Source organism: Myxine glutinosa, chromosome 1, assembly GCF_964187855.1.
Source record: "Myxine glutinosa chromosome 1, kmMyxGlut1.1, whole genome shotgun sequence".
In the NCBI taxonomy this organism is placed as follows: domain Eukaryota; kingdom Metazoa; phylum Chordata; class Myxini; order Myxiniformes; family Myxinidae; genus Myxine; species Myxine glutinosa.
Window position 1 is genome coordinate 86,591,608 of NC_136261.1, and position 24,461 is coordinate 86,616,068.

At 42.0% G+C, this 24,461-nt stretch overlaps 1 protein-coding gene across 4 annotated transcripts in view; it reads left to right on the plus strand.

The window, feature by feature from the left end:
* Positions 1-24,461, plus strand: part of GTF2F1 (general transcription factor IIF subunit 1) — a 38,273-nt gene that overhangs the window by 2,712 nt on the left and 11,100 nt on the right. For all 4 annotated transcript variants that reach the window (XM_068114523.2, XM_078774383.1, XM_068114517.2 and 1 more), the window contains exons 2-9: positions 2,408-2,454; positions 6,125-6,197; positions 6,448-6,641; positions 6,726-6,896; positions 7,009-7,214; positions 7,424-7,580; positions 8,588-8,649; positions 12,556-12,672. In XM_068114523.2, coding sequence (XP_067970624.2) covers positions 2,408-2,454; positions 6,125-6,197; positions 6,448-6,641; positions 6,726-6,896; positions 7,009-7,214; positions 7,424-7,580; positions 8,588-8,649; positions 12,556-12,672 — 1,027 coding nt within the window. The remainder of the gene's footprint in view (positions 1-2,407; positions 2,455-6,124; positions 6,198-6,447; positions 6,642-6,725; positions 6,897-7,008; positions 7,215-7,423; positions 7,581-8,587; positions 8,650-12,555; positions 12,673-24,461) is intronic.

Here is a 24,461-nt window from a genome sequence, read left to right on the forward strand (position 1 = left end):
CAAACGAATTGATGGAGTTAGCATTGGTTACAGAGAATGAGAATGAGAAAGAGGGAAAGAAAGATAAACAGGATGGTGAATTGCTCTGCAATACATGTTCCCTTGCAAGAAAGAGGGGTGCGTTGGGAGAGGGAATTAATTATATGTAAATGCTACCGTGTAGCACCACCTCGTGGTGGTGGCAAAGGGTATTGTAATTCCCTTTTTTACCTGGTCAGCGCTGAGGTTAAAGCACTCTTTGCACAGGTAAATTCATTTTGGCAAACAGGAGGACTAAATGGTCTGTCTGTGAAGCGACGAGTAGGTTCCACTACCGCTAGTAATATATCCTTGTAACAAGTTTGGTAAAAATCCCATGACTGGTTCACAAGTTACCACAGTAACAAAATTCCTTTTACCAAACGGGACCTTTGACCTCGTGACCCCAACATAAAATCGGTTCATCTTTTCATCATTATACCTAACTTTACCGAATTTGACTTTGATCACTTCAGTTGTTCTCAACTTATTGCAGTAACGCAAACTTATCATGGATGGATGGATGGATGGACGGATGGAAGGACAACCCGAAAACATAATGCCTTCTTTGGCGGAGGCATACATTTTATTTATTTATTTATAAAACTTGGCTATACCATCTGTACATGGTGATATCCGATGCCCAATAAAGCCATCATATAGCATTCATACTTCATATACTGTCGGACCTTGACTTGACCCCACGTATTCACTGTTGATAAAATGCAACCTGCTTCAACATTTGTGGGCCTGTGCTCAGTGCATTCGCGGTTTTCTACGGGTGCATAATTTTTTTTTGCCACGCAGCTCGTCTGTCCTACCATTCGCACCATAAACCTAGCTGTGTGGCATGTCCCACCATTCGCGTTGGCTATAAAGATGCTCCACCGTATCTACCAGCTACTGCATAAGTGTCAATTCCCCGAAAGTCATTCCCCGCGAGTTACACAATTAAAATGCTTCCCCACATCTTCACCACATAAAACTCTTCATGAGTAAGACGTTATTAACCGCCAACATCCCTCCTTCCTAGCCAACATCCCTCCCCCCCCCCCTCCAAACAATGGGCATCCCCCACAAATGACTCGCCCTTCTTGCATGAGCACTTGTATGCAGCATGTCCTGGGTGTCGATCATTCTTCTCGTCCCACTGCCTTGACCTACGTTTTGCCTCTCGCTCCACTCATTGATCAAACATGGTGGGTCTGGGCGTGAGTGATACGGGCCTGGGCATGAGTGATGTGGGTGCGGCTACGAGTGATGTGCCTAAGCATCGTGGGTATGAGCGGCGCAGTCCATTCTGAGTGAGCAGGGGATGGTTTCACCGCTTCAAGAACCAGCACGGTCTCCACAACGTCAAAATGTCAGGTGAGGGTGCTCCCAGACCAGGAGGCGGCCTAAACGTTCCCTGCTCATCTCGCACAGCTCATCGAGGAGAAGGGGTACCTGCCAGAGCCAGGCAGGCAGCTCTCAATCACACTTTGTTTTTCGCCCTTGTCCCTCCACTCCGAGCATCAGCACCCTCTCCTACCTCTCCTGCCTGTTCTGCCTCTCCTGCTTTCCCCTCGGCGCACGACTCATTAGTGACCTCACTTGTGCCCTCTTCAGCGTCCTCGCATGCATCTTCAGAGGAGTTAATCGAGTTCACTGAATTTTAATATATCATCGTATGAAAAGTTGCGTGTGTTTGTGTTAATAAATATTTGAAACAGTACCCGCTGTATAGTTTTTATTTATTTTTAACGGTACGGTTGGTGAAGCACTTTTAATAACATGTAATCACATTCCTTCAATAAATATTGGAAACAGTACCTGGTGTTGGTTTTTTTTTTTAAGCATATTTTTATGAAACCGTAATCCTGTGCATTCGCGGTCAAAGTTTTTTTTAAACTCTAAAAATTTTCCCCCAAGAATCAGGAACCACCAGGAATCTATCCCTTCCTTTTTCCATTGAAACAATGTCCCATCATTCACGGTTTCGACATTCGCAGTTCGACATTCGTGACATTTTCCAGGAATGTATCCCCCACGAAAGTCGGGGTCCGACCGTATATACTTTCGGAGAACCTAAAATAGAGCTATAAGAGGTCGTTATAATATTATGTCCATGGAGATAGGTTACCTGCCATAAGCTGTCTCCGACCGTATATACTTTTGGAGAACCTATCTCCATGGACATAATATTATAACGACCTCTTATAGCTCTTTTTACAAAAATACTCAGTCCTTTGGAACACATCCTGAGTGTTATGAGGTATGAAGGTACACAAAGTTGCACTTACTCTTTGATGGTGCTAGCAATAATTAATAATAATAATAATAATCAGGGTATATAGACTTTTTCTTTTTTTGAGTTTGGTTTCCCTTTCCTGATTTGTCTTTTTTCCAGGCCTCGGGAAGTCAGACCACTACTGAATATGTTGTCCGTGTTCCAAGGTAATTATCTTCACAATGTTGCTGTGTAACATACAATCATTTTTTCTCATGATTAGGTCTACTGTAGTGATATTTCTGAAATTTTACATTTGCACAACTCAGAAATGAAGGGAATGTTAATTTAAAGAAAATCAAATTTTTTATCATTAAACATCACACATAGGTTTGCATACTTGTGTTCACACAGGTTTGTTTTCATGTCTGCTATTCATACATTCTACTACTGTTTGTATAGGTGCTATGAATGACAGGTTTGCATATATGCTATTCCTCATTTGGAGAAATCGATCTTATTTGGCCATGTCGACTATTGATAGACATGTGTAATTCAAAATATTATGCTTAAAAAAATAAAAAGTTAAAAAATTTAATCGCATAATTGAAGTTTAAAAAAAGTTTTGATCAAAGCTTAAGAAAATCTTAGATGCAGAAATTAATCCAACCCATTATCAATATAATACAAAATAAATGCTCAATTAACCAAAATAAACTCCCTCCCCGCTGTCTTTCGCTCATCCTGATGGGCCGGGGTTCCCGCTCTCTACCAGTGCGATATTTCTATTTTCGTCTCATGGCCGTCGTAGGTGATCAACTGAAAGCTGCTTTTAGAAACACCTGCTCGTTAAAGGAGCGGCAAAGAAGTGTTTCTTAGTTGTACAACTTCTGGGAGTTTGATTTATTATTTCACGATAATATGCAGTTTTCAAGTTGTTCTGTGCAGCAGTTTATTCTATTAAGGTTTTCATGCAGAGATTCTTCTATCTTCTTCTTCTTCCATATAATGATGTGCATTGTGCACGACAATTCGATATAATATGCAAAATAAAGCGCATGGCTAACCAAAATACTCACCGCTGCCTTTCGCCCCCCCCGCAACCCGTCCCGATGGATCCCATCCTCCACCGACAGCGACGCACATGCATACACATGTACAGTGCATTCAGAAAGTATTCAAACCCCTTCACTTTTTCACATTTTGTTAAGTTGCAGCCTGATGCTGAAATCGTTTAAATTCATTTTTTCCCTCATCAATCTACACTCAATACCCCATAATGACAAAGAGAAAACAGGATTTTAGAAAGTTTTGCAAATTTATTAAAAAGAAAAAACTGAAATATCACATTGACATAAGTATTCATACCCTTTGCTATGACACTTGAAATTTAGCTCAGGTGTCTCCCATTTCTCTTGATCAGCTTTGAGATGTTTCTACACCTTGATTGGAGTCCACCTGTGGTAAATACAATTGATTGAACTTGATTGGGAAAGGCACACACCTGTCTATATAAGGTCTCACAGCTGACGATGCATATCAGAGCAAAAACCAAGCCATGGGGTCGAAGGAACTGCCTGCAGAGCTCAGAGACAGGATTGTGTCGAGGCACAGATTTGGGGAAGCCTACAAAAAAATTTCTGCTGCATTGAAGGTTCCCAAGAGCACTGTGGCCTCCATAATTCTTAAATGGAAGAATTTTCCCGGTGTGTACCCCGGTTTAGAATAGGTACACCGTATCCCTGCGCATCGTAAGAGGCGACCAAGGGTTGGCGTCAGGAAGGGCATCCGGCCATAAAAACATTGCCTCAAACAGGGAACCATGATTGTCATGGGGCCCGCAAGGCTAACCCCCGCTCTAGCGGGGAAAAATGGCCTTAAAACGATCATTCATTCATTCATTGAAGGTTCCCAAGAGCACAGTGGCCTCCATAATTCTTAAATGGAAGAAGTTTGGAACAACCAGGACTCTTCCGAGAGCTGGCCGCCCGGCCAAACTGAGCAATCGGGGGAGAAGGGCCTTGGTAAGAAAGGTGACCAAGAACATGATGGTCACTCTGGCTGAGCTCTAGAGATCCTGTGTGGAGATGGGAAAAACTTCCAGAAGGACAACCATCACTACAACACTCCACCGATCTGGGCTTTATGGCAGAGGGGCCAGACAGAAGCCTCTCCTCAGTGACAGACACATGAAAGCCCACTTGGAGTTGGAAACAAATAAGCACCTAAAGGACTCTCAGACTGTAAGAAACAAGATTCTGTGGTCTGATGAAACCAAGATTGAACTGTTTGGCTTCCGTGTGCCTTTCCAAATCATGTCCAATCAATTGAATTTACCACAAGTGGACTCCAATCAAGGTGTAGAAACATCTCAAAGATGATCAAGAGAAATGGGAGGCACCTGAGCTAAATTTCAAGTGTCATAACAAAGGATATGAATATTTATGTCAATGTGATATTTCGGTTTTTTCTTTTTAATAAATCTGCAAAATTTTCTGAAATTCTGTTTTGTCATTATCATTATGGGGTATTGAGTGTAGATTGATGAGGGGAACAATGAATTTAAACGATTTCAGCATAAGGCTGCAACATAACAAAATGTGAAAAAAGTGAAGGGGTCTGAATACTTTCTGAATGCACTGTATGCACACACACACACTTACATTTTTGCTGTGAGTAAACCCACACGTGCAAATCTGACAACTTCATGAAAAAAGCTTACCCCTCCCATCTCTGTCCCATCTTTTCTCTCCCCCTCCCCAACCCCCATTCCTCATCCTTCCCCTCCCAAATCTAAGGCATCAATCACCTCCCCACACTCAAACCTTGAAACCCCTCCACCCCCACTCCCTACTCCCTGAAAGGCCGCAACCCACTCCCCCCTTCCAAAGCTGTCTCATCTTTTCTCCCACCCTCCTACTGCTCATAAAATCAAACGGACATTCCTCCTTCGAAACTTCAGAATATGTAACGCTGTATACTCTCCAATCAACCTATCAGAGGAAAAAATAGTCGGACGTAATAGAAAACCTGCATCACCTCCACAGTAAAAGTGCTGCTTGAGAGAAAGGGTTCCAAAGGGTTCCTAAATTGGTGGCCAGAGTTTCTAAATTGGGGGTTCAATCAGGGGAACTGTCCATCCAATGGGTGGAACTTGCATGGACGCACGCACAGCTCTTTTTATAGTGTAGATGTTATAACCATTGTTGCATTTTCCTTTGATTCTTACTTTCAGATTTTAATATTGATAGATATTCTCTTGGCAAGTTTAACTTTCATGATTCAACAATCCAAATGTTATTGTCTGCATACAGACAACCGTCCATCCCATATGCTTGTGCAGAGTTAGCTGTCCAGTCTGGGTTGAATTCCTGACCTGGTGATAAACTCTCGGATTGTTACTTTGCAAGCAGGGCATTGTATCACAAATGTGCCCTCCTTCTGATGGACTTAAAGCTGGGTGTCCTGTCAGCTGGTAGTAGTTGGTGGATGTTTAAATATTCAATTGTGTCTTTCACAAAGAGTAGGTGGGTTATCAATGGCACCATGAAGAAATTACAAATTCCATCTTAAGTTGAATGTTGGCTTTGCCGATCCCGTTCATTAAAGCTTTCAGCCAAAACTTCTTCCCGGCCTACTGCAAAAGGTTCTGCAAGTAATTGAGGTTGATAAAGAAGAAGAAGAATAAGTAGTAGTAGTGGTAGTGGTAGTAGTAGCAGCAGTAGTAGTAGTAGCAGCAGCAGCAGCAGCAGTAGTAGTAGTAGTAGCAGCAGTAGTAGTCATAGTAGTAGTAGTAGTAGACGACGACAAACAAATCTCTGTGGGCGACAAGAATGTTCATGACAACAAATTATGTTCCTGTCAAAATTAATTTTGTTTCACCTTCCTTTTCAACAGAAATAGTCCCAAAGAGTTTAATATCATGGCCTTTAATTCTGGAGACAACATTGACTTCTCAACTTGGACCCATGTGAGTTGTGACAGTGTTCTGCCTTGTTAGTCCTAAATTTGTTGTCCTTTCCTCTGTCAGTCACTCTCTATTTGCTTTTGATAAATTATTTGCATTTGTTATTATGAATAATTTTTTTTTAATTTTCTTCTAAATTTTTATTTTTTATTTTTAGTCTTGTTGCAAAACTGAATTTGATTTAAAAAGGAACATTTTCTCTCTTATTGAGCCATCCATTTGAAGGTGTTTTTATTTATTTATTTGGTTTTAGGCAAAGATGGAGCATGATCTTAGCAATAAGAAGATTTACCAAGATGAAGAAAAACCCGAATTTGGAGCTGGCAGTGAGTTCAGGAAGAAACAACGAGAAGAGGCAAGGAGGAAGAAGTTTGGATTTGCTTCCAAAGAGTTCAGAGTTGAAGACCAGCCATGGAGTCTAAGAATAAACGGGAAGGCAGGGCGGAGGTACTTAGCAGTTTTTCATTGTTTATAACCTAGAAAGTCATTGATTCGTGAGAAGGAGGTGGTCATTGCTCTTGTCCTATTCAGGTTTAAAGGTACAAAAAAGGGCGGTGTTACTGAAAATGCTGCCTACTACATCTTCACAAAGTGCGCTGATGGAGCTTTTGAGGCTTTCCCACTTAATTCCTGGTACAACTTCACACGCCAGATGAAGCACAGGACACTCTCGGCGGAGGAGGCTGAAGTTGAATGGGGACGGTAACAAAACAGTTTTTAATGTATGCATTTGCATTGTTGTTCATTTGTCATCACTTGTTCATGAAGATGATGCTTTATTCCATTCTTTGCTATCCTGTATTTTTGCCTTTAGCCGAAACACTGTGTTGAATCGCTTCACAATCATGCTGCAAAAACGGTTGAAAGACAAGGATGGGGACCTGGATGAAACAGACGATGGAGAGGTGGGGAAAAAAGGGAAAAAGCAGAAGACAAAGAAGGGAGTCAACTTGAAGATTCATGATATGGAAGAAGACCTTGAGATGTCCTCTGACAGTGAAGCTGAAAGCAATAGTGAAGGTTTGGACCTGTTGTTTTTGTGGTTAGGGATTTAACAATGAGCAATTTTTAATGGCTTCATAAATCAGATGTTTCATCAGTTAATTTCTAATGGTCTTATCTGATAAAGTCTCCCAATATCTTCCTTAAATGTGAAATTAAGGAAAACTTTGACATGTTGTCTCTTCATAAGTCGTCAATGTTAAATTTGTTCATTTTTCATCTTGAAGGAGAAGGTGGCAGCAAAAATTCCAAAGAAAAGAGTGCAGGTAAAGGAAAGAAGAAGAAGAAGAAGAAGAAAAATAGTTTGGAAAGTGAAGCTTTAGAAGAAAGTGATGATGGAGACTTTGAAGGAGCAGAAGTGGATTACATGTCCAATGACACCAGGTGATTCTTGGCAAGCTATTAAAAGTATTTTTTATGCCTCTGCCAACAAAGTTGCCGGAGATATAATGCTTTAGGGTTGTCCGTCCGACTATCCGTCCGTCCGTGATAGGTTTTCATTACCACAATAACGGCTGAAGGGATCCAAGTCAAACTTCGTGCAAGTATGTGTAATGATGCAAAGATTAACTGATTAGATTATGGGGTCAAGAGGTCAAAAGTCAGAGCATTAGGTAAAAATTATGTTACTGAGCTAACTTGTGAACCAGTGATTGGATTTTGACCAAACTTTTTATAAGTATATATTATGATGCAAAGATGAACTGATTAGATTTCGGCATCAAAGTCATGTCAGGTAAAAATGTGATACTCGAGAACAACTGAAGGTATTTATTATCAAACTTGGTACAAGTATTATAATCTACCATATAAAACACAGCGTGTGTTTGTACATTTGTACAGATGTTTGCCCACCCTCATAAGGACGATTTGAGTTGGGTTTTAAAGACCAATCTTTTAACACGCATGTGTGTTCACGACAGCCTACTTTTGAGGAAAAACAAACTCGAAAAACATTGTCCATAGAAGAGTAATTACATCTCTTCTATTGGAATTGTATATGGTAACTTGCAAACTGAGCCTCAAGGGCAGAGTACAGAAGCGTTTTTTAAATAATAAATGCAAGGCACTGAGGGGTGGAATTCGCTGCACATGATGTGCAAACTTCACTGAGTAAAACGAGTGCTCACAAACGTCCGTCCATAGGATGTCTCGTAATGAAGATATAAGCACATCTGACACGAGGCCGTCGCTTCAGAGTTTGGCATGCTCATGAGGATGTACCGTCGAATAAACTGTTCCAACCCGTAATTTTTGACGGGCTTTGATGGTAGTGATGTAATAATGTGGGCGGAGGCACATCAGTCGATGTCGCGACGTCAGAGTGCTGTTCTAGTTATTTACTGATCCTTAAATATCTGGGAATGTCGCATGATGATGTATACTTTCAGTGAAGAAGAACGAGAAGATTTTGGCAAGGTGAAACCTGACGCTGGAAAAGAAATCCCAAAAGGTATAATTCAGATGTATCTGCAACTAACTTGCACATTGTTTAATAATATTAAATCAAAGTAAAATAGCTTTGAAAGTGTGAAATGAATATCCTGTTTTTTTGGTAGACTATAAGTTAATTTTCTAACAGACAATCAAACACAAACATTATTGTTGTTCACCATTGTTTGCATAAATGTGACTTTACACATGAGATAAATATTGTTGTTGTTTTTTCACTACTGTATCTAGGCACATGAAAGAGGTAAACATAAAGGAAGGTTGCAGGTTCATGTACTGACAGGAGAAGTGAGGAAAAGGACATGGGAAGAAGGAGTGGGTTTAGGGGGAGGACAGGAGAGGGAATATGGTGTGGCACAGTTGAGGTAATAGAATGAGCATATAATTGGCGGTAATATAAATGGCATTTGCCGAGTAATAAATTTGTTAAGAATAACTAATACAGCCTTTAACCTTGGTGCACCATCGATTTTTGAGCAAATAGTCACGTCAAATTGATGTTGTTGTACATTGTACACTGCATACAAGCAAAGACAATGTACACTATTAATGTATATTATAATTTTAATGTATATTAAAATGTACACTATGCATTTTACCATACTAGTGAAGAACCCATCTTTACCGACGAGATAATTACGCCAGAATTGGCGGTTTACTATTATTATTTTTAAAATATGACTTTATAGCTGCACCCACAGGGAGCAGTGCTATGCCATACATATTTACATAGCATTGGGGTCCTTCCCCCACCCTGCATCCCTGGGATGATGAAATAGTTTTATCATCTAAAACCTTCCTGTGCATACCCTGACTACAACCACCAGTTTTCAACTCATTCCATCCAGCGGCTCATTGGTGCATAGTCAGCAGTGCAGGGGTGAAGTCAAACAAACACGCAAACAATAACTTCTCAAATGATAGTATGAATAGGAAAGAACCTTTCCCAAAGGATGGCGTATTTCCTACACTTTTTTTTTTTTTTTTTTTTTTTTTTTTTTTTTGTATACAATATCGAGGCTCGTGAAAGAGCGAACATTAATCACACAGAAAGACAAACCGACACATAAAACATATAACATAGGGAGCGGTAGACAAGATGGGGAGAGAGGGGGAAGGACACAAACACAACATTTGAGAGCAGGGACCGAGAGACATGGAGACATCGAGAGATCTGAGAGAGGGCGAGGGCTTTGGGGGGGGGGGGGGGGGCGTGGGAAGGGGGCAGTGGGAGAGGTATAAAACATATGGACACTGCCAGGACTTCCAGGAAAGAAGTTGGAATTTCAAACAAGGTGGATCTGGGGTGAATTAGCGGGGGTAGAAAAGATCAAGGTTTTGGATGGGGGAAGATAAGAGATGGTGGTGAACAGCACTTCTATGATGTCTATGGAATAGCGCCCCCATGTAATAGCGCTTAAACTTTTTATTTCTCCACTCTGGATGGGGTAATGTGCTAGCGGTCATGGTTTGGCCCAATATATGGCAGGAATGGAATTATTGTTGGACTTGCGATATGTAAACATTATTTAGATGCGTATGCAATTTGTAGATTATTGCACTGATATGGCCCTCACTTGCGATACGTACACATTATGTGTATGTGTACACAATTTTGTAGATTGCCTATGATTGCAGCTATATGGCCCTCGGTGCTCCCACAAGTGAGCATCTGGGATTTTCAGGACTTGTGTACAAAGTGGGCAGATGTGGTCAGGCTGCCTCCAGATACCAACGGGGCTCTAGGTTCAAGTGGCCATGCTCAATGACTCCATTCCCATCAGGTGGTGCTATAAATACAGATTTACATCGAGATAATTCGGGTCTTCTCCCCCACACTGAACACTCTGCCCTATAAAAAAATATCTCAAACATGATGACCCTGTTTGAGATGCAGTTCTGCAGACTCTGCCTGAGATAAGGCAGAATATCGAAACTCTGTTATTGCCTCCAAATCTAATGTAACCAACCCATCCCCCTCTGGACCCAGATGGTATCAGTGCCTATGCTCTCAAATCCTACTCTGCCATTATTGCTTCCACTCTATCTGCTTTCTTCAGTCTTTCCTGCTTTGGCTTCCTCCCTTCTGCATGGAAGTCAGCAAACATTACTCCAGTCCACAAGAAGGTTGCAAAAACAGACTCCACCAAATATAGTCTAGAGATCTTGTTTCTAATTGTAAGCAAAGTCATGGAATCCATCATTGTTTCTGATGTCATCGTTCGTGTTTACAATCAGTTTGCATTTCGTCAGTCGCTCAACTCTGCACATGCTCATGTTGGAAGCATTTGTTGGAATCGTTGGAAGCTCTCATTCTCAACGCAGTTCTGTGTACCATATCTCTCTGTTTAACTAATTTGAGTGAGTCTGGGTGAATGAGTCTTAACCATGTGAGGACACCAACATTTTGAAGTGAAGGAGAAAGTTATTCGTCTTCAGTTATAGCCTCTCCATGGTGCGACATGCCTCCATCCTGAATCCATCAACTGCCTTCAATGAATGCCATTAATCATTGATACAAGGCCTATGGCCATTCATTAGGCTTGAGATGAATTGCCAAAACGTCTATAAAATGAGCACCAGTGGATTGGAAGTCGTAATGTGAGCAAATCATCTGCCAAATCTTTTCCGTAAAGGTAGAATTTTTGACAATGTTATTATGTGACAGGATGGGGCACTAATTTGCAATTTGTGACAGCATTAGTTCCAACATTATTTACTTTCTGTTGGGCAATCTAGCAATTAGCTTCGGAAACAGCCTCCCCATTATCTGTGAAACCTCTGAAGGGTGATGTTCAGGTTTTCTTTTCCCATTGTGGGCAAACAACGAGAAATGGCATGAAGTTAGTTCCGTTACAATTGTAGTTCCAAAGTTAGTTCCAATTTCCAAACGAGTTGACTGCCTTTGACTTTGTTAGACACCACTGTTTTTGTGCTTGGAATATTTTTTGCCATAATTGACAAAATAAGTCACAGATATCTGTTTTATCCAGGCTGTGCTGTAAAAGGCCTGAGTAGTCCGTCACCTGTCGTAATTCACGTGTACCGCCAATGGAGGGAAAGCCGCTTGTATGTCGGATAAAACAATGGGTTGGGTATAGTTGACCGCCGAAGCATACCGTTAAATCAAACAACAAACAAGACGTCGTTTTGTAAGAAAATTGAGCTGTATCAATCGCTCGACACGAGGCGAGAACACAGTACAACATCACCAGTGGCCCTCTGAACTACACAGTACGCACACCCTTCAGGCATGGCCAGGACACGTCACTTCTCTAAAAACATCCATATATCAGTACTGGTGCAGCAAAATGTATTATTAATTTGATTGTCAAACTGAAAAGCACTTGGTAGTTTAAGTTTATTGTACGTACTACATTTTTTAAATATTTAAACAACTTACTTAAGGTAACTTAGACTATACTCCAGAAAAGACCATGCAAGCAACCATAGTAAAATATGAGCCAAAATTGGTGACCATTGTAAACGTGCCACAATATGTGCAGAATGACAAAGTAATTGAATCTGATTAGTGCAACTATACAGACAGCTGAACCCTTTTGACAGCACATCTTTCATAACATCTGAAACCAAAATATCATTAATGCTCGATGAATGAATGAAATTTTGCAGAAGTATCAAGGAAGTTGAAGTGCATTTTTATGTTCGGTTTTTAAGACGATTCAGTTTGGTAAAATTGCATCAGAAGTTTAGACAGTGTCGTAACCTGCATTATTGCAATATTTACTCTGGTATGAAATTTAGTTTTGCGATTGAAATTTATGTATGACATGGTCTAATTTTGAGATTTTTCAGTCACCTGACAATGTTGGAATGATCCCCAATTTGTATTCATTTTATTTTTCACCATGGTGGTTGTGGTTAATCCTGTTTAATGCTATTCCAGGTGTGGATGAGGAAATGGGAAGCAGTGAAGATAGTGAAGAGGAAAATGAGAATGATAAAGAGGAAGATGATGGGAAAAAAACACCTGTGTCAGAAAAAAAGGAAAAAAAAAAAAAAGGTAAACAGTAGTTCCTTTTTTGTTTTTCACAATGCACTTGTCCCTATTCTCTTATTGCTAGATCTCACTAATGTTACATTTCTCGTCAAATGACCGATTACCTTGCACCTATTTTGCATTAAAATGAACTTGGTGAGGTGGTTGCCATTGTCATGAACAGTTACAGTGCATTCAGAAAGTATTCAGACCCCTTCCCTTTTTTCACATTTTGTTATGTTGCAGCCTTATGCTGAAATCATTTAAATTCATTTTTTCCCTCATAAATGTACACTCAATACCCCATAATGACAAAGAGAAAACAGGATTTTAGAAAGTTTTGCAAATATATTAAAAATAAAAAACTGAAATATCACATTGACATAAGTATTCAGACCCTTAACTCATTACTTACTTGAAGCACCTTTGGCAGCGATTAAAGCCTCGAGTCTTCTTGGGTATGACACGGCAAGCTTTGCACACCTGGATTTGGGGATTTTCTGCCATTCTTCTCTGCAGATCCTCTCAAGCTCTGTCAGGTTGGATGGGGACCGTTGGTGGACAGCCATTTTCAGGTCTCTCCAGAGATGTTCAATTGGATTTAAGTCAGGGCTCTGGCTGGGCCACTCAAGGACCTTCACAGAGTTGTCCCGAAGCCACTCCTGTGTTGTCTTGGCTGTGTGCTTAGGGTCATTGTCCTGTTGGAAGGTGAACCTTCGACCCAGTCTGAGGTCCTGAGCACTCTGTTTCAGGTTTTCATTAAGGATATCTCTGTACTTTGCTCCGTTCATTGTTCCCTCAACCCTGACGAGTCCCCCAGTCCCTGCTGCTGAAAAACCCCCACAGCATAATGCTGCCACCACCATGCTCCACCATTGGGATGGTATTGGGCAGGTGATGAGCGGTGCCTGGTTTCCTCCAGACATGACCCTTAGAATTGAGGCCAAACAGTTCAATCTTATTTCATCAGACCACAGATCTTGTTTCTCACAGTCTGAGAGTCCTTTAGGTGCTTTTTTGCAAACTCCAAGCGGGCTTTCATGTGTCTTTCACTGAGGAGAGGCTTCCGTCGGGCCACTCTGCCATGAAGCCCAGATCGGTGGAGTGTTGCAGTGATGGTTGTCCTTCTGGAAGTTTCTCCCATCTCCACACAGGATCTCTGGAGCTCAGCCAGAGTGACCATCGGGTTCTTCGTCACCTCTCTTACCAAGGCCCTTCTCCCCCGATTGCTCAGTTTGGCTGGGCGGCCAGCTCTAGGAAGATTCCTGGTTGTTCCAAACTTCTTCCATTTAAGAATTATGGAGGCCACTGTGCTCAATGCAGCAGAATTTTTTTTGTAGGCTTCCCCAGATCTGTGCCTCGACACAATCCTGTCTCTGAGCTAAATTTCAAGGGTCATAGCAAAGGGTCTGAATACTTATGTAAATGTGATACAGTGGAACCTTGACTTATGAGTGCCCCAACTTACGAGTTTTTCGAGATACGAGCCGTCGCTCCGGCAGTTTATTGCTTTGAGATGCGAGCCGAGATCCGAGTTACGAGCTTTCGCCACCCGGTCACGTGGTTATCTTGCCGTTCAAGTACGTATCTCTGTCGTATAGCGCTGCATTTTAGTTTTCGCATTTTGGTTATTTCGAGTTTACGCCGCCAGGTAGGTTCTGGTCACGTGGTTATCTTGCCGTTCAAGTACAGTACGTATCTCTGTCGTATAGCGATGCATTTTAGTTTTCGCATTTTGGTTATTTCGAGTTTACGCCGCCAGGTAGGTTCTGGTCACGTGGTTATCTTGCCGTTCAAGTACAGTACGTATCTCTGTCGTATAGCGATGCATTTTAGTTTTCGCATTTTGGTTATTTCGAGTTTACGCCGCCAGGTAGGTTCTGGTCACATGGTTATCTTGCCGTTCAAGTACAGTACGTATCTCTGTCGTATAGCGATGCATTTTAGTTTTCGCATTTTGGTTATTTCGAGTTTACGCCGCCAGGTAGGTTCTGGTCACGTGGTTATCTTGCCGTTCAAGTACAGTACGTATCTCTGTCGTATAGCGCTGCGTTTTTGTTTTCGCATTTTGGTTATTTCGAGTTTACGCCGCCAGGTAGGTTCTGGTCACGTGGTTATCTTGCCGTTCAAGTATAGTACGTATCTCTGTCGTATAGCGATGCATTTTAGTTTTCGCATTTTGGTTATTTCGAGTTTACGCCGCCAGGTAGGTTCTGGTCACGTGGTTATCTTGCCGTTCAAGTACAGTACGTATCTCTGTCGTATAGCGATGCATTTTAGTTTTCGCATTTTGGTTATTTCGAGTTTACGCCGCCAGGTAGGTTCTGGTCACGTGGTTATCTTGCCGTTCAAGTACAGTACGTATCTCTGTCGTATAGCGATGCATTTTAGTTTTCGCATTTTGGTTATTTCGAGTTTACGCCGCCAGGTAGGTTCTGGTCACGTGGTTATCTTGCCGTTCAAGTACAGTACGTATCTCTGTCGTATAGCGCTGCGTTTTTGTTTTCGCATTTTGGTTATTTCGAGTTTACGCCGCCAGGTAGGTTCTGGTCACGTGGTTATCTTGCCGTTCAAGTACAGTACGTATCTCTGTCGTATAGCGATGCATTTTAGTTTTCGCATTTTGGTTATTTCGGAAAATTTCATGTTCATGTCGAACATTTCATGTTCATGTTCATGTTTTCATGTTCATGCCATGCCAGGCCACAACTTGTTCAGAGTGCCGGCGATAGCTCGCCTTCTCTTTGTGGAAAACACGGTGAGATCCTTAACATCCAACAACTAATGGGACGCAAACGGGGCGCCCAGTTTGGCGGTACACACATTGATGAATCACCCTGCCTGTGATTCACCCATGACAGGTTATAGCTGGGTCGGGATTCAAACCCAGGCTGGACAGTTTAGACTTTAGAGTCAAGTGTGCGTACCTCCAGTCCAGGCCATCCTGCCAACTTGTATGCTGCATACAGGTGAAATATAAAGCGCGAGATATTTTTATATATACTGTATATTTAAAAAAAAATTGGTGTGGTTTTTGGCGGGCTGGAACGGATTAATAGCATTTCAATGCATTTCAATGGGGAAATTTGATTTGAGATACGAGCAATTTGAGTTACGAGCTCGGTCACGGAACGAATTAAACTCGTAAGTCAAGGTTCCACTGTATTTCAGTTTTTTCTTTTCAATAAATTAGCAAAACTTTCTAAAATCCTGTTTTCTCTTTGTCATTATGGGGTATTGAGTGTAGATTGATGAGGGGAAAAAATGAATTTAAACGATTTCAGCATAAGGCTACAACATAACAAAATGTGAAAAAAGTGAAGGGGTCTGAATACTTTCTGAATGCACTGTATATGTAATTGGGTCTAGTTAATAGGTCAAATGGGAAGAAATATAATCCAAAGGGGTGGAAGGATTAAAAACAATAAAAGTGTGAGGACTGTTGGAAAGGCACTGATAAACAAGGACACAAAGAAAGCATGGCAGAGGAGAGACTATCGTTATCAACCAAGGCTTCTTTCCGGTCTCCGGTGGTGTGGTGGTGAATAATGTGCCTTTGGTGCACTGGAAGGTATATAGCCGTGTCAGAGCATGTAAATGGCACAGTGGACGCAGACAGAATAGCCGTGAAGGTGTTGAAGGCACACTGCCGCAGTGATGATACTTTTTTTTTTTTTGTATACAAGATCGAGGCTCGTGTAAGAGCTAACATTAATGACAAAAACAAACGGAAACATAAGACGAACTAAAGGGAGCGGGAGACAAAATGGGGAGAGAGGGGGAAGCCCACAAGTTTAACATTTGAGAGCAGGGACATCGGGAGATCTGTGGGAGGGAGAGGGCTTGGGGGGAGGAGGCGTGGGAAGGGGGGTGTGGGTGGGAGAGGTAAAAAAAACATGGACACAGCTAGGACTTCCAGGAAAGAAGTCGGTATTTCAGAAAAATGGATCTGGGGTGAATTAACAGGGGTAGAAAAGATCAAGGTTTTGGATGGGGGAAGATAGAGTGTGGGGAACAGCTGTTTTAAAGACCTGGAGGGATGAGTGGGATTGAAGAGAGTGAGGGAGTTTGTTCCAGAGGCAGGATAAAAGAGGAATAAAGGGTGAAGGTGAGCAGAGAGTCTTAATTTTGGCAGTTTCACCAGAAGAGGGTTGCAGGCAGATATTGTGTGACCTGTAGGAGTATTTGGGGGACAGAGCACAGACAAGGCTGGGGGTGCTAGGCCAGAGAGGAGTTGGTAGAAGACAGAAAGCCCACCAACCTGCCTGTCGTGAGCGAGTGAAAGGCCCTCAGAGTGAGCTTCATCGCGGGAGATTCCAATGATTCTGAACGCTTTGGTTTCAACAGTGTGAAGCCGAGCTAGGTGTGAGACAGGAGCACCAGCCCAGAGGGGCGAGCAGTATTCCATTGAGCTGCGGATGAAAGCCTTGTATGTGGTGAGAAACTCAGGTGTTTCAAGGAAGGACTTCGCACGACGGAGAATGCCCAGTTCTGGCTTTGGAGGCCAGCTTGGAAATGTGTTTTTCCCAGGCAAGATGATGGCAGATTGTGAGACCCAAGAGATTGAGTGACAGAACTTCTTGGAGAAGATTGTTGAGAAAGTAGATGTGAGGGTTGTCCAGACGGTCTTTTCGAAGAGACAGTAAGAGTGTGAGATTTGTCAGGATTGAAAGACATGTTACTGTCTCATAGAAACAGTCAAGGAGCCCTTCGGGCTTACTGCTTAGCTTGGCTTAGTGAGTCCAGGTGACAGAGCCTTGGGTGCATTTACAATGTGTAAAATGGTGCTGTCAAACTGCAGACTCAGGAAAAGTGAGGGAAAAATCACCAAACCAAAACCACTTCTTCGAGCATTGTGTAAAATTGAGTGCGCATTGCTGTGCCTGCAGATTCCAAAACTAAAGCTGGACATGCCTCTACCCTCGATTCTGCTGTCTTGATTGTATCCCTTTATCTCTTTCACTGCTCAGTTCTCAGAATCTGTGAACAGTCAATATCCCAGTAGCTCTCCAACTAAATTGGCCCCTCTCCTCATATTTCACCAACTCAACTACTAATCCTAAATTCTAGGTGTATACCTTAAATTCTCTCTCCATGCTCCATCCATTGTTACCTCTCTAACAAACATGCCTTTTTTTCTTTACATAAGAAAGGCTCATGGAAGAGCAAGGGATAACTGACAGTGGGACAAATGTCAAGGGAATGAATGAACAGGAAAAGATGAGGCAGAGGAAACTACAACTAGCAAGTAAAATGGTTGAGTTAGGAAAGGTTAATGAGAGTAATAAAGGTCTTGGGTCAGAATCGGGGATGCCAGAGACGTCCTAGAGACCTAGAGGGAAGAGAGACAGAATATGCTTTATCTAGAAAGTGGTTAGGGAAAAGAGTGAAGCAAGAATAAAAGAGATGAGGTGTGCAGTCATCCTTGATTTTGAAGGTTTAACCAGGAGTGGGTTATTGGAAGGATGTGTACATCCTGTATTTGCTGGGAGGGTTGGAGGACAGAGAGCAGAGGGAGTAATGCTCACGAATAGATGTCAGAAAAGAGAGACCACTGACTGCCATCTGATTTGAGAGTAATAACAGACTTTGTGCTTTGGCCTCATTATGGGAGATTCCAATACTTGAGAACATTACATTCTACAGAATTCAGGAGAGACAGATGTCATGCTGGGGCTCTGGAAGGCATATAGCCGTTTCAGCACCAGCATATGGTGGAGAGCAGTACTCCATTGAGCTTGAGCTATGGACAAAGGCCTTGTAAACTGTGAATAGCTGTGATTTATTTTGTTTCCAAGGAAAGACTTTGATTGACAGAGGATGCTACTCTGCGGCTGGTTTTGGAGGCCAGTTTAGCTATGCAGTTCCTTACCCCCCCTCCCCCCCCCCCATCCCCTCCTCCCCCAAGAAAGGTCATGGTTGCTGATGAGGCCTTAAGTTCAAGAGACTGATCCTCTTCCAGTGGATGACCAAGGAAATAGATAGGTGGATTTGTTTGACAATTGTTTTGGATTTGTTTGATGGTTTTGATGAGCGATAGGGTGAGACTCAGATTTTCCAGCATCGAAGGATATATTCCATGTATCATACCAGAGGCTAATAACTTGGGAGCTTGGCTTTACTATGTGCTTGGCCCAGGAAAGCACATCGCTGATTGTGAGGCTGAAACGTTCAAGAGATTGAACCTCTTCCAGTGGATGACAAAGGAAATACATGGATTTTTTTGACAATCACTTTGAAAGGTGATTGTCAAACAAACTCAGTTTTTCTCGTATTGAAGGACTTGTTCCATTATTAGACCAGTCTAATAATTTCCAGATCAGCATCGAGAGGCACAGCTGCCGTCTCCCGAGCAGAGGTATGGGGGTACTGCACGACACAGTGTGGAGTGTCTGCCTAAAGGAGAGGGTTTTCCTGAGCATTAGGGAGGTCATTTATGTAGATGAAAAACAAGTGCTTGCTCATTTATTTATTTATTTATTTTAAAACCAAACTTTTTGTCTTTCCTGGAAACATGCCTTAGTACAGCTTATTTTAAAGAAGGGTGAATGTTCAAACCCTTCCAACTACTGTCCGATTGCTCTGACTTCGACTATTCCCAAAGTCTTTGAATGTCTTCTCAATTCTCATTTCCTCAAGCATCTTGAATATCAGTCTTCTATCTGACCATCAGTATGGCTTTCGCAAGGCAAGATCTACCGGTGATATCCTTTCTTACATTACGAATGTCTGGGCCTCTTATCTGAGAGACTTTGGGGAATCCTTTGTTGTAGGCCTTGATATCTCAAAAGTCTTTGACAGAGTTTGGCATCGGGATTTGCTATCCAAACTTCCCTCTTTAAGCTTTCCTCCTTCACTGTGCTCTCATATCGAGCGTTCTCTCTGACCGCTCTATCTCCATAATTGTTTGTGGGTTAACATCCCCCTCCTTCCCTATCAACAGTTGTGCCCCTCTGGGTTCTGTCGTGTCTCCAACACTCTTCCTTCTTTTTATCAATGACCTTCTTTCTTCGACAAATAACCAAATGCACTTGTATGCTGATGACTTGAAATTACATTCCTCCATGTTTTTCCCATCTGCACCATCTTCCCTCACTCAATCTACATCTCGTTTCATCACAACCACCTCTTTAAATTTGGGGTTGGACAAAATTTCCCAGTGGAGCAAATGTAGTTAAGTTTAATGCTTCTAAAACTCAATTTCTTCCCATCTCTCTCTCTCTCTCTCTCTCTCTCTCTCTCTCTAGAAGTCCTCGCATATCTCACATCTTCTTTGAAAGCTCCACAGTTGCACCATGTCATACATTAAACCTACTAGGTATTACCTTAACATCAAATTTATCCTGGAATCTACACATTGCGCAAATACAGCCACGTGAAAGGTAAGTACACCCCATGTAAAGTTTTGACTTTTTCAACATATTTCAACATACAGCTATATTTGATCTTCATTTCAACAATATTGATAAGCCTGGTGTTGGCTTAGCGGTTGGGGTGCCGGCTTGGGATCCTAGGATCCTGGGTTCGAATCCCGGTCGATTGCTGAATTAACGCCAGAGGGGTTGACTCAGCCTGTCATCCTTCCGAGGTCGGCAAATTGAGTACCAGCTTGCTGGGATGAGTGATCACGGTGTGTACCCCGATTTAGAATAGGTACACCGTATCCCTGCACATCCTAAGAGCATGACCAAGGGTTGGTGTCAGGAAGGGCATCCGGCCATAAAAACATTGCCTCAAATAGGGAACCATGATTGTCATGGGGCCCGCAAGGCTAACCCCTGCTCTAGCGGGGAAAACGGCCTTAAAACGATCATTCATTCATTCATTTCAACAATATTGATAGATAAAGGTGATATAATTTAACAAATATCATGAAACATTTACATTTTGTAGTCCATTGTATAATTTAAATAAACATAAATGCAAATTTCACATGTGGAAAAAGTCAGTACACCCTTGGCTCTAAGAGGTGGTATTGCCCCCTTTGGCAAAAACAACCTCAAGTAGGCATTTCTTATAACTGTCTACCAGTCTCTGACATCGACTGTGAGGAATTTTTGCCCACTCCTCCATGCAGAATTCTTTCAGCTGTGTGATGATTGAGGGGTTTCTTGCATGCACAGCTCGTTTCAAATCCCCCCACAACATCTCGATGGGATTTAGATCCGGGCTTTGACCTGGCCATTCCAGAACCCTCCATTTCTTTCTTTTCAGCCATTCCTTGGTGGATGGATTTACTGGTATGTTTAGGGTCATTGTCATGTTGCAAGGTCCACCTTCGGTTGAGCTTCAACTTTCCGACAGATGGCCTCACATTATCCTCAAGCACCCTCTGGTGCAATGAAGAATTCATCGTGGATTCTGTGAGGGTGTGCTGCCCAGGCCCTGATGCAGCAAAGCTGCCCCAAACCATAATATTTCCACCACCATGCTTTACAGTTGGTATCAGGTTCTTGTGGTCAAATGCTGTCTTTGGTTTTCGCCAAACATGTCTTCTGGTGCTGTGGCCAAATAGCTCTACCTTTGACTCATCTGTCCAGAGCACATTGTTACAGAAGTGCTGGTCTTCGCCGAGGTGTTCATTGGCAAACTTTAGTCTTGCCCTGATGTTCTTTGTGGACAGCAAAGGTTTCCACCTGGCACACCTCCCATGTAGATCAAATTTGTGCAGCCTCTTTCTAATGGTAGATTCGTGCACTTTGACATCAACAGTGGCAAGAGCTACCTGTAGGTCCCGTGATGACATTCTGGGGTTCTTAGAGACTTCTTTCAGCATCTTGCGGTCTCCTCTCGGGCTGAACTTGCTGGGGCGGCCTAGCCTGAACAAGTTGGCAGGTGTTTGGAATCTTCTCCACTTGTAGATGATCTTCCGGACAGTCAAATGATTGATTTCAAATTGTTTGGAGATCTTTTTAAATCCTTTCCCAGACTCGTAGGCTTCTATAACCTTCTTTCTGAATTCCTCAGAGAGCTCTTTTGACCTAGGCATGGTGACGCCGCACACTTCAACAACAAAGAGCAAACCAAACTAAATGTCTGAGGTTTAAATAAGACAGGTTCCTCCAAGATCCTCTCTAACGATGTTCTAATCATTTGCACCTGAGCTGGTGCACCTCATTCTAATTTTAGGTATTTGAAGTAGTGATAAATGTAGGGGTGTACTTACTTTTTCCACATGCGTAATTTACATTTATGTTTATTTAAATTATACAATGGACTACAAAATGTAAATGTTTCATGATATTTGTTATATTATATCACCTTTATCTATCAATATTGTTGAAATGAAGATCAAATAGCTGTATGTTGAAATATGTTGAAAAAGTCAAAACTTTACCTGGGGTGTACTTACTTTTTCACGTGACTGTGGCTAAGTCTGCCTCAAAGAAACTCGGAGTCCTGTTCAGATGTCGAAGATTCTTCTACTCTGACCAGTTGCTTCAACTGTATAAAGGATTGATTTGTCCTTGCATCGAGTACTGCTCTCACAACTGGGGCGGTTCTAGCTCTACATACTTACTGGACAGAATTGTATCCAAAGTAATCCGACTTATCAACTTTCCCAATCTGACCTCAAAACTCGACTCGCTCAAATTACGCTGCAAAGTTGCCTGTCTTTCTCTTTTCTACAGATATTTATTCGGTTTCTGCTCCCAAAAACTTGCTGCTTGTGTACCTTCGCCATTAGCGAGACAATGGAATACTCGACAAGCCACTACATTGCATGATTAGTATGTGGCCATGGCAACTCAAGGGTGGGCTGTTATGATGTTTGTTTCTTCCTCACCACTGCCAAACTGTGGAACTCTTTACCTTCTCTTTTATTTCCAAACACTTAAGATGTTCCCTTTTGCAAAAAGCAGATTTTTTTACTTCCTCAAAAACTCTTGGACTATTCTCTTTCTTCACTTTTCTATCAATGTAGTTCTTTTATTTAAGGCCTGGCCTCGATGAGGACTACATAGTTTGCAACTGGATCCTTCAACATGAAAGACTGGCCCTGAAACACTGCCTTGTGGAACTCCAGCCTCCAATGTGAGGGAAGGAGTGGGTTCCATTGATGGCAACATATTGACTACGTGAGACGTGAGTGGATGAATTCATAAATCCAGGAGTGAAGGTGGCCTTCTATATTCTATCTAGACAGAGCGATTAGCTAGCAAAGCAGGATGTCAGACAGTTGATTGCCTTTGATATGCCCAGGAAGACGGTCCTAACCTCCTGTTTGAGATTAAGGGCCATCAACCATTGCTGAAAAATAAGCAGGAGGTCCAGTGTTGAGTGACTGGGATGGTAAGATGTGAAGAGAACTAGATGGGTTTGGGTACATTAGATTTGGAGGAAAAGACAGTTTAGATATTCTGCCTTATCCAAGGTGAAAAATGCAATACTGCCATTTGAAGTGAGGGATGGGATGAAGGGTGAGAAAACACCAGAGACAGACTTCAGAAGGTTCCACCATGACTTGGAGCAGTGGTTCCCAAACTTTTTTGGTGGCGACCCTGAATACAATCTTGTCCTGGCCTGGCGACCCTAAATGCTGTACATGCAGTGTTATTGACCTAACATTTTGATATATTGTGTTTATTCATATAGTTTTATTGAATTAATTACCAACACATAATGATTTTCAAAGAGTTTTTAATTAGACAAAATGAAAAACAAATTTACATGAAAATGAGACTTTATTACACAAAGATTTTCTCAGTGGCTACCGTGATACTGCTTCATTTTGTGGGTAAGCTCCTCTAAGTTTGGTTTTATGTTGATGGACAGAGCACAACGCAAGTCATGCTGAGGATCCACGCGGTTCCTTGCTTTTGTCTTGATTGCAACAAGACCTGAAAATCCTTCTTCACAGATGTATATTGTTGGAAAAGGGAGAAGAGCTTTTTCAGCCTCCCCAGTCAGAATGGGCCATCCTTAAGTTGGGTCCCAAATTTTGAATATGGGAGCTTTTCAAAGCGTTGCTTCTGCACTTAATTGTCGTGGAGTTCTATAACTTCGTCTTGAAATCCCAGAATATCTTCGACTTCACTGATGTCCACATTGAACACATTTCTGATCCAACTATGCTTCTTGAGGTCGACGTTTTCTGGAAAATACCTGTCCATTTCTTCCGGAACGTTCTTCAGATGATCTTCGAAAATACTTTTGACGTCAATAAGGGATATTTCCGATGCATCTTCCAGCACAGCACTCAGTTCTGGAAAGGCAGCTGTTTTTCCTTTAGCCAGTTTTTTTTCTCCAAAGAGTAAGCTTTTTCTTGAATGAGGCAATTTTTCACCTATGTTCAGCATGGTATGATTACGGCCCTACACGTCTGAATTCAGTTCATTCAGGTGTATGAAGATGTCACCCAAAATAGGCCAGCTTTGCCAGCCAAGCAGCATCTTTAAAGCAGTCTGACAGTGCATGTCTCTTCTCACGTAAAAAAAAAAGAAATTTCCGTTTTTAGTTCAATAACTCTTCCGAGAATCTTCCCTTGAGAGAGCCAACGGACATCAGAGTGGAACAGCAAGACCTGATGTTGTGATCCCATCTCTTCACAAATTTTATGGAAAATGCATGAGTTTAAAGCCCTGGCCTTGAAAAAATTCACAATTTGGATAGCATTATTGAGAACTACAGGGAGGTCCGGTTGCAAACGTTGAGTGGCAAGGTTGTCCCGTTGTAAGAAACAGTGAATTATTATGATATCAAGGTTTTCTGCTTTAACACGAGTAACATAACCCAAACGACTTCCCTTCATAGATGGAGCTCCGTCAGTGCACACAGCCAAACAATTCAACAGTCTCGATCATGTTTCTTGG